Genomic DNA, 10361 nt, shown 5'->3' on the forward strand with positions numbered 1-10361 from the left:
AATTTAATTTACATTTTTAGGTGTTACAAATTATTCCGAAAATAGCCAATAAGTGTTAGAAATTTATTTAATGTTTTCATGCTTAAAATTGGTTGAAAATCAAAGCGATAAATATTTTATTTGAGTCTTAAGTATTTGGATTTACCACGTTTCTTTCACCAGTGTACTTAAACATATTTGATAATAATAAAAAACAATGCCCTAATCAACAAAGCATACGCTTGCGATCCATGCTAGCCAGGCCTTACTGTGCCAACTCAGGTCTACAATCTGGTCCGACCCGAGAAATTCGTGTGGGCCATCGAGCGAGAGCATATAAAGATAATGGAAAATCTTGGCGCGACTTAGTCGCTTAACCCGTTAGCACACTCGCACTTGAGCCCTCGTCCGAGCCAGAAATGCAGTCCCAATCGCTCCTGCTGATCGCAGCCGTCGCCACGTTGCTGGTGGCCCAGGTCAGTGCCCAGTGGTTGCCCTTGCTGATGGAGGCGACTCCTTACCCGCTCCTTACTTTGCAGACGGCGGCCAAGTTCCAGGTGAAGAACCACGACGACGCCGAGAAGGCCTTCGAGGAGTGCCGCGAGGACTTCTACGTGCCGGACGACATCTTCGAGAAGTACCTGGAGTACGAGTTCCCCGCCCACCGGCGCACCAGCTGCTTCGTCAAGTGCTTCCTGGAGAAGCTCGAGCTCTTCTCGGAGAAGAAGGGGTTCAACGAGAGGGCCATGATCTCGCAGTTCACGGTCAAGAGCAGCAAGGACCTGTCCACGGTGCAGCACGGCCTGGAGAAGTGCATCGACCACAACGAGGCCGAGTCGGATGTCTGCACCTGGGCCAACCGCGTCTTCTCCTGCTGGCTGCCCATCAACCGCCACGTGGTGCGCAAGGTCTTCGCCTAACTGCAATGTGATATAGTCCTCCCTTTTGTACACCTCCGAAAATATTGTAGAAATAAACAATTTTAGTTTCCAGACTTACTTTGTGCTTTTGAAACTTTTTATATTATTCTCATTACTGATTTATTTTTGCCCAATGCTTGGCGACCGATTATAAAAAGAAATTTCACATAATAATAATTAAAAGCTTTTTCTACCCTTGCCGAGGGTATTATTATTAAACGTCCCCCACCCTATAAAATAAAAGTATTCCAGGTAGTATATACATGTTTCGGGACGGGACGAATCGGACGTATTTTAATAAGCTCCTATAAAAAAATGGTAAATATCAATAACTTGAAAGAAAGCTAGCTTCAGCAAATAAAGCTTATTTACCCTAGCAGCTTATGCCAAATTTTAATATTCTTTAAATAAAACTATGTTTTGATTTGAAAACGTTTATGTTTAAGCAGTGATGCTATGATTATTTTTGTATTTAGCCGATTGTTCCTATTGAAACTATATGATATATTCGTCCGATTTAATAAAATTAAAACTGTAATTCTGATATATTAAATATTGCTCAACTCTGCTTTCTTTCTTGGTTCAACCTGTTCTTATTGTTACAATCTTTTTTTTTTTAAAGGGGGAGAACAAAGAATTAAAGAATTTTGTGACAACTAAGAAATTTGTTTCATAGTCAATGGCACCTCTTGTCCTAATTTTAAAGTTGTTTCAGTCTTATCAAACTTTAACCCTAGCTATATTTTAATTACTCAAAATAACAACACGCTGTTAAAATACGTCGTTTTTTGGTACTGTATTTCCGCGTTAAATAAATTTATAAACATAAAACATTTTTCTTTAACCCACATCAAGATATTCAATATTTAAGATATCATCTTTTGCTTAAGATCAAAATTTGTATGCAACCCATACTAAATAAAAAAATTTATTAATACATTTTACACAACATTTTTCGTCTCTTAAACAATTGCCTTTCGTGCTTATTTATCCGGCTTGCAGTAGAAAACGAGTCAACATCTTTACTAATTGCATAGTAAACAAGGTTTCGTAAACTCCCAAGCCTTAATTGCCTTGTTTTGTGAACAATTTTTCCCAGCTTATTCAGCTTTCTAAAATCAAACTCGGCCTACATTTTCAAAATATAGACTGATCGCAGTCCGAGTAGAACTGACCTAGACCAAGGCGATCGGGCCACGCGCTATTGATTCTGTTCTGTGCATTCACATCCATTACATCCACATCCATTCTCCAGCGGATGAGCTGGCATTCGTTGAACCCGCCGGCGTAATCTCGACTCACTGATAACCTCCACCTCCGCTGCATCGCAGGCAGCTGATCGTTGACTGCGCCGGGCGGATGTTTTCGTAGCTAGTTCAGTTTGTGCATCGCCCGCAGAGAGATGAGTTCCAGTTCCCCGTGGACGATTTTACTCGGTCTTTTCCTGATCAGCAGCAAGGTGAGGCAAATCAGAGAAGTCTAAGTAAAAGTCGCAAGTACTTTATATATTAGCAACATTAGCATCACAAAATCAGCAAATAAGTTCCTTCAGGCCAAAGAATTTACCCATTTTGTGATGCAACCTTTCAAAAGCTATGTGGCTTTTCTCATGTATACTGACATAGTCAGAAAAAAAAATAGTCAAAACAAATAAATAAATAAAATAAATCAATATAAATAAAATATACATTTTTCTGTATTTCAAACGATTTGCATTCAAAAAAAGTTAGTCAATTTTGAAGGAGATAATGGAGAAAGCTTAACCCCCTAATGGTATAAGTGTCATGTTAGGCTAACTTAAAAGATTTTCTTTCAGACCAAAAATAATTTCTTAAGCGCGTAGGATTTTTATTTAAACAATATTCTTATTATATTATTTCATTTTTTTTTATAAATTTATTACATGTTTTGCAGTCCATGCAGTTCAACTCTTGAATTTTAAATTATTAAAAAATAAAATATATATATATATATATATAGCAACTTTTTATATCAATATCATATCAATCGAGGACTAGGTGCACTCTCAGTGAACTCTCTTTAAAAACTTTAAGCTTCTTAACTTTTACTAAGATTATTAAGTTTGACTTGTGCCATGTATATGTTATTAAAACTACAACATTAAAGTATTAAAAATTAATGTAAAAGACAGTCCCAACACTCGTGAATTTTATATTTTTCTTTTGGCCCCTCTTTCTGCATTGTATTTTACTATAAAGATGTACATTTCACAGGTGCTTGCTGATCTGTCTGGTGATGCCCAGACGCTGGAGAAGTGCCTGCGGGAGCTGAGCTCGCCGGAGAACATCGCCGGCGACCTGCAGAAGCTGGAGCGGTATCCGTCGTGGACGCGCGAGGAGCTGCCCTGCCTGATGCGCTGTTTGGCCAGGGAGAAGGGCTGGTTCGACACGGAGGCCAACAAGTGGAGGCTCAAGCGGCTGACCGACGAACTGGGCGCCGATGTGTACAACTACTGCAGGTTCGAGCTGCGACGCACATCCTCGGATGGCTGCAGTTTCGCCTACCGCGGGCTCAGGTGTCTGAAGCAGGCGGAGATGCATGCCGGCACCAGCTTGAGCAGCCTGCTACAGTGCTCCCGCCAGCTGAACGCCACCAATGTGGAGCTGTTGCAGTACAGTAAGCTGAAGGCCAAGGAGCCCATTCCGTGCCTCTTCCAGTGCTTCGCCGATGCCATGGGCTTCTACGACCCCGCAGGCAACTGGCGACTGGCCAATTGGCAACAGGCTTTTGGACCCATTGGAAATGAGGATCCCTCCTCCGCAGCGGACTACAGTGGCTGCCGCCTAAGTGAGAAACAGCGACAAGAGGCGGGCGACAAGTGCTCTTGGATGTACCAGGAGTACAAGTGCTGGGAGCGAATAAACGGAAACGAGTTGGTGGAGGAGATGAAGGCTTCTGCTTAAGACCTCAGTGGTATTAGTGTCCTGCAAGACACTCTCTCAAACCAAAAATTATTTTAAACACGCCTAGGATTTTTATTCGAACCCTTAAGTTTAGGACAATCTTTGGAAATGATCGATTTAATTAAAATTATGTAATCAATTCTAAAATTGTATATTGAACTTGATAAGCACTTCTGGGAGAGGGCATTTTGCTTAGACGGCCAAGGCGTAGCAGGTGAACTGTTTATAGTAAGTGGCACATCGATCCCTGCCACTCTGGCGGTGGCAGCCCCAAATGCGAGCTCCTTTGGCCGGAACGCCCAGCTCCTGCTTCATGACCTCCAGCTGCCAGCGCCGCGTCCTCTCGTCGAAGATGCGCAGTTTGTCCACGAAGCAGCGAGTGAAGCATGGAATCGGTTCGTTGACGGGATTTAGGGCGAAGGCCGCGAAGCTACTCCACTCGTCCTGGTGCACTTCCTGGAGGCAGTCCTTCATCGCATCCTTGGCCGCCGGGGAGAGGCTCGACATACCATCGATCAACGTGAACGGGTGACTCTCCATCTGCGAAGTAAAAGTATCAGTGTAGTTGGGCTAAACTTACGTTTATATAAATAATTATCATAAAAATAAACTTATTTTCGTAAATGTTTATCAAAGATATATCTTTTTAAATATCTTAAAGAAGCATTAAAAACAAATAAAACTATTTAAAGTTCTATTCAACAATTAATTCCGTGTAATAATCTGGAGTTTGAAAAAGTATTTTTAATATAAATGGTTTTAATAACTAATAATTTCAAAAATATCAAATGCAAATTAATATATATTAAACAAATTCTTTGAAAATATTTTTAGTATTTTCAACTTTTATAAAAATATTTTTTGGCTGATTTTTTTTTGCATCCAACGGCATTTTATGACTCGAACATAACGTGGTAGTACAAAATAGTTTGAGATAGTTTTGTTAATGTAAATGATTTTATTAACATACTAGGTTTAAAAGAAATTAATTATGAAATATAAAATTTTTAAATTACTTTAACAGTTATCTTAGTTGATGTTTCCAATGCATGAGAAGCCATTAATGCTTTACAAATATAGCTGTAGTAACCCTATTATTAATATTATAAAGGCTTAATAGCCATTGTTGTTAAAAAAAATAATTGAATATAAAAAGTAGATTGTGATCACAGATTGGGAAGCAATCTTTTGAAAAATTATGTTCCTAACATTTTTATTGGGCTTCTTGTCCTATCGCCGTCTACTCACGTTGGTGATGCAGTGGAAGCCCTCATAGGCATGTTGGCAGCTGCTGGGACTGGAACCCCACTTTGGCTCCAATTTGCTGCGGCAGGCTTCGTAGACTGGGCTTCCAAAGGCGCGCACGACTCCGACCTTGTCGAAACCCGTCTGGTTGTTATAGAAATTGAACATCTCCGTTAAGTAGCACTGCGTGAAGCAGGGTATTTCCTCGTAGCCTTCTGACCATTCCTTAAAGCGTTCGAGACGCTCGCCGATCTCCGGAGTTAGTCCACCGTACTTCTTAATGCACTTGTTGATGGACTCGCCCTCATGCTCCAGTAAGGCAAGGCTTCCATTCTTTCATAATAAAAATATTACATTACAGTTGAAGCTCACATTTGACGGACTTGTCCTACCATGGAAATCCATAGGCATATGGCTACTAATAATCCGCTCCGCCTTTGCATGATTTAATGTGTCTTTATTTTTCTAGTAGTTTCTTACACGTTCTGTGCTGGATTAAATACTGGAGCTCAGGCGAAAAATCATCAACCACCTCGCTGCCATTGGGCATTAAACACTCAAAAAAATTAGAGTGCAAAATAGAAAGCACCATGAAAAGTGGTTCAATTATGAATAATGATTATTAAATGTTTAATAATACTTACCCAAGATTGAAACATGTTCAGAAAACTGCTTTCTTGCAACATTGTTTTGTTTAGATACTGCTTTCTTGCAACATTGTTTTGTTTAGATAAACTATTAAGCTGAGCACCACATAGATGACTCAACAAAATTGTATTATGCGTATAATCATAGTAACGCGTATAAAACGAAATCATTTCTCTCAGTTCGAGCTCTACATAGTTGTCTAATCAGTAATTTGCTTTCCGCCTGATTTATTTGAAAAGAAAGGCAATTATTATTTTATTAATAAACGAAACGCATTTAAAATTTGTAATTACTTGTAAGCTGCGCAATTCTGCAAGTACAGAAAACAAATTAAACGGATTTGCTTTAAAAAACATCCCCTCAGATGAAGGTTTGTAAAGTATTAACAACATGCATCTTTTTAGTCACTCTATAATATTAAATTATTAAAAATTGGTTTTCTTTCCAGTGTGCTCCTCTGTCGCTCTTGTTATAGATAACCCCATTTACGGCTAACTCAAGTTCAAACCAAAGCTGCCCATTGAAAGGCTGATAAGGGGGCCCTAATCAAGGCGCCTGGGTCAAGTTTTCGGGCTTAATTGCGCAAAGAATCTCAGTGGGGATTACGCAACGAACCGTGGGTCGCAAATCGCAGATCGATGGCGATGGGCCAGCTGCCCAGTTGCATTTTTATTGATCAACACCTGACAACGGGGCCACGAAGGCAGTCACTGGAATTGTGGTGCTATTGAATGCCGTTAATTGATTTGGTGTTTTTGTTTTGGCATTTTGCCCGGCCACTTGTCGGGCTTTTAATAATGTATTTTCAGTGCGGCCGGCTTGTAAAGGAGCGACATCGTCCCACTTTACGCATTTTTGAGCAACCGGATTCGGGTTTTGGCTATTGAGCTCGGCGAGCGGCAAAACATGTTTAACAAAACACGTCGCATCATCCCAGTCCGATGAAGAGATCTTCATCGACGCAATTGCAAGTGGGCAAAACAGCAAATAACTCCAAAGTGGTTCTGCCAGATCGAACAAACAGTCAACAAAAACAACTGCCTTCCACTTCCACGAATCCCAGACACAGCAAAAAAAAAATTAAGAGACGACAATAATGTACAAATATGTAAAATACCTCTTGTTTTAATACATTTTGTATGAAGTAGTTTAGTTGACAAAAAATCCATCTATTCAATTGATTTTTAAAAAGTACCGACTTAAATTTCAGCATTTAATTTGGTTTTATTTTTTTCTTCACTAATATTTACTTCTATTTTTAATTTATTATTAGATTAGGTATTTTTAAAGTTTTGCGAATCTAGTGACAAAAATAATCTTTGGTAAACTAGTAGGAGAATGTAAAATCACTTGTGTGAATATTAAAAATTCGTGTTCCAGTCAGATTCATTGAATACAAATCTTGAGAAATAGAAATAGAAACATAATTTTTTTGGAGATTGGCTAGACCGATTTATATAAATTGCAGAGATATTATTTATGTTTTTAAATTTCAGATCTTAAACTGAAAATACATATTTATAGTTAACGAATGTTCACCAAATAACTTTCTTATATTGATATAAAATTCATATTGTAGCAAAATTACAATTTGTTTCTGTGGACGTTTCCCTCACAATTTCTTCGCAATGACCTTGGCTTGTTTTCTTGCGTGTTTGGCCGTAAAAATGATAAATCCAGTTTTTGATTTCCTCTCTTCTTTCACTCTCGCACAGTCGCAATTTGGACAAATTTTCGTTATATAGTTAATTGTTTTGTTCCCCGCCGCCGCCAGTGGTTGCCAAACGGCTTTCGGTGGGGCAACCGTGATGACAACGATGACGACACAGCAGCAGCACCACCACAACACCGCCGTGCTTTAGTACAGAAATCAGCACCACCGGCGGCAGAAAACTGGACTGTCCGGTGGGCAAGATGAAGACGAAGATGAAGATGAAGATGCAGTGGGGCCTGACCTTTGGCAATTCGAAATGCAGCCGCCTGCAACTTTGGCAACACTTGGTGTGCGATTTCAAAACGATCCCGAGACAGTGTTTAGCATTTTCATTGTGCTCGGCTCAGCTCAGCATAGATTTGAATACATTTTTCGGCAGGGCTGCGACCTGTCGCATTAATTCGCCTTTCTTCCCCCTCCGAAGTCCGCTGAATTTATTGAGAAGCTGGAATTTAAAAGCGTTTCTTTTGTGTGCGAGATTTCAAGGTTATAACCCAGTTTCTGCCAGGGCGCGTTCATTCGTTTTGTGTTGTCTTCTTTTTTGGCAACAGTGTTTTATGGTGAGAAAGAAATCGAAACCGAAAACCCAAACTGGGGCTGGTACTGGAGCTGGAGCTGAAACTGAAACGAAAATCGAATTCGATCCGATTCGATTCGTGTTCAATACATAAACCGGCCTTTTGATAAAAACTGAGAGATGTCCGGGGCGATAACAATGGGCCTGTCCTTGGCTCCGTTGGGAACTGAACTTGCCACTAAATGCAGGCCAGCTGCGTTTAATGACATTTACAAATTGGGCCTGGCAAATATAATTAAAAATACATCAGGGTTGTGCAATTTTCGGCACATTTCGCATGCAAATCAAAGCTATACTTAACGGGGTTGCTTCTGCTTTTCAGCTTTTCAGCTGTTCAGCCTTACAGTCTGCCTTTCAGCTTTTGGGTAATTTGGGGTTTCGCTATTCGAGGGGTGCCGGTGCCACGTGAAATGGCCATAATTAAAAATACATCTAGGCGGCATGTGGATTTTATGTGTGTCCAAGCTGGACCGAAAACCGTACCGAAATCGAAATCGAAAGTGAGCTGGCGAAACATTGAAGAAGTCAACAACCTGTGCGTGTTTGTTGCCTTCAATTCGGTGCAAAACACCCAGCTCATTAACTCAGTATCTTAGGTGGGAATTAATTATGCAGATTTATTCATTGTGTTGCGATTTCAAGTGTGGTAAAATGCAGCCCGCCTAATGAAGGTGTGTGCTGCCATTGATGATGCTGTTGATGATGATGATGATGATGATGACGATGGGTTGATGGGCTTCGGCTTTTGGGCGGTGGCTGTGCCCAATTTCGGAACACCCTAAAAGCTCTTCCACTCAACTTCAGTTTTCGATCTTACACATTAATCTGCGCAGCAGTCTCACGGGCTTCCGCCCTGGGAGAAACATTAGCTTTGGCAGTAAGCACTTTTCAACAGATTTTGAAAGTGAATTTCACTGATCATTGACCTCGGCCTGTGGTTGCGTGTAATCGGTCGAGACCGAGGCCTGCCACTTGGGGATTACATAAATCCGAAATTAGTTAATAAACGAAATCTGTAAGCTGTGAAATGAGAAACGAAAATAAGAAATGCTATTGTTCAATATATTGAAATCATGGCGTTACGTTTCGATAAAACGCCGCTTTGCCGCTGCATCGCCAGGTGCAGTTTTCCACTGACCCGCGGCTGTTCAGTTCCCATCTCCAGCCGTCCCCGTGGGGTTGGTCAACGAGATTGGCTTATGTAAAAATACGGCCATCAGCCGCCATAAACTAAGTGACATAAAAATTAACGGAAGACAAGGTGAGCAAACACTCAACACAGTTGTCAAGACTGCGGAGCTAACGTTTGTCAAATTATTATCTTGTTGCTAAAATGATGGATTATAAGCAGGATGGTCAGTTATTTCATGGGTCCAGAGTTGAGGTCACCAATTAACGTTGATTAAGCCTGATGACATGGGGCTTACCAAGAGTAATTGGTGTCTTTTTCAATGTCCCTTAATAACAGTATAATTTGTATACTTTTAAATCGTAAGAAAGGTTGAGCTCGAAAGTTCGCAAAACTAGGCAATACATATTTTTGCTCATATTGATTTATTACTTATTTTTAAGTTGCTTTAATTCCCAAAAAGTATTTACATATTTCATAAAACAACTGGAGTTACTAAACTCAAAATGTATTCGTGTCTAATTCTATTTTAAAACACCTGAATTTTATGGATCTTATCTAGTCTAACATTACATTAACCATAAGTTCAAATGTACTTCAAGTTATATTAAATATAACCATTGTACTATAGGATTTCAGCATTATAAGTTATTTTGAATCAAGCTCTTTGAAACTTTATTTTAACAATGCTGTTACAAATATTGAAGGTCAGAAAACAAGGAAAGTTATTTGTTTCTATCCAAAAGTTCACTGCTGTTAACACTTTACAAAACAAAGTCTGGGGTAGGTGTACTGCCTTCTGTAATGGTGCTTGATTGGACTTAAATTAAATATTTGACATTTTGCAAATGACAAAAACCGTTTGAACATTAAGATAAAATCGGGAGGGGTTTTATTTATTTTAATTTTATTAATATTTCTTTAAATAATTAATCACTTTGTTTTTCATGAAAATATTTTCTAATCTGTATCATTTTCCTTGGCCATATCCGGCCTGGACCTTGCCTCTGACCTAGTATCTCGGGCATTTGCATGCAACCTTAGCCAACAGTCTTGATATTATATATTCACTCCACCTTCGCAGCTGATGTCGGAGTGACACCTAGCCTCCCGATGCAATTAACGGCCTAACTTTCCACCACACCCACCGAATTGGGTCGAAACGAGTTGGATTTCAATGAGCAGCGTGGCGGGGGTATATACAAATAGGCGTAATTAAATGGAA

General features: G+C 39.8%; 3 protein-coding genes across 3 annotated transcripts; 2 read left to right on the top strand and 1 right to left on the bottom strand.

The window, feature by feature from the left end:
- Positions 1 to 298: 298 nt before the first annotated feature.
- Positions 299 to 977, top strand: LOC128251660 (general odorant-binding protein 99a). The gene is made up of 2 exons (XM_052978741.1): positions 299 to 455; positions 519 to 977. The coding sequence occupies exons 1-2, from the start codon at positions 399 to 401 to the stop codon at positions 897 to 899; spliced, it is 438 nt and encodes a 145-aa protein (XP_052834701.1). The 5' UTR covers positions 299 to 398; the 3' UTR covers positions 900 to 977.
- Positions 978 to 2202: 1225 nt separating this feature from the next.
- LOC128251658 (uncharacterized) lies at positions 2203 to 3970 on the top strand. The gene is made up of 2 exons (XM_052978739.1): positions 2203 to 2358; positions 3134 to 3970. Exons 1-2 carry the CDS (start codon positions 2302 to 2304, stop codon positions 3821 to 3823), a joined length of 747 nt encoding a protein of 248 aa, XP_052834699.1. The 5' UTR covers positions 2203 to 2301; the 3' UTR covers positions 3824 to 3970.
- Positions 3872 to 5618, bottom strand: LOC128251659 (uncharacterized). Its single transcript, XM_052978740.1, has 3 exons — positions 5461 to 5618; positions 5072 to 5401; positions 3872 to 4363 (listed from the first exon to the last, which is right to left on the bottom strand). Exons 1-3 carry the CDS (start codon positions 5509 to 5511, stop codon positions 4016 to 4018), a joined length of 729 nt encoding a protein of 242 aa, XP_052834700.1. The 5' UTR covers positions 5512 to 5618; the 3' UTR covers positions 3872 to 4015.
- Positions 5619 to 10361: the final 4743 nt, after the last annotated feature.

Source organism: Drosophila gunungcola, chromosome 3R (assembly GCF_025200985.1).
Source record: "Drosophila gunungcola strain Sukarami chromosome 3R, Dgunungcola_SK_2, whole genome shotgun sequence".
Classification (NCBI taxonomy): domain Eukaryota; kingdom Metazoa; phylum Arthropoda; class Insecta; order Diptera; family Drosophilidae; genus Drosophila; species Drosophila gunungcola.

Coding starts and splice junctions, on each gene's coding strand:
- LOC128251660 (XM_052978741.1), top strand. CDS start 399: ATGCAGTCCCAATCGCTCCTGCTGATCGCAGCCGTCGCCACGTTGCTG. Junction 456..518: donor CCACGTTGCTGGTGGCCCAG/GTCAGTGCCCAG, acceptor CTTACTTTGCAG/ACGGCGGCCAAGTTCCAGGT.
- LOC128251658 (XM_052978739.1), top strand. CDS start 2,302: ATGAGTTCCAGTTCCCCGTGGACGATTTTACTCGGTCTTTTCCTGATC. Junction 2,359..3,133: donor TTTTCCTGATCAGCAGCAAG/GTGAGGCAAATC, acceptor TACATTTCACAG/GTGCTTGCTGATCTGTCTGG.
- LOC128251659 (XM_052978740.1), bottom strand. CDS start 5,511: ATGCAAAGGCGGAGCGGATTATTAGTAGCCATATGCCTATGGATTTCC. Junction 5,402..5,460: donor TATGCCTATGGATTTCCATG/GTAGGACAAGTC, acceptor TTATTATGAAAG/AATGGAAGCCTTGCCTTACT. Junction 4,364..5,071: donor GCTTCCACTGCATCACCAAC/GTGAGTAGACGG, acceptor TTTACTTCGCAG/ATGGAGAGTCACCCGTTCAC.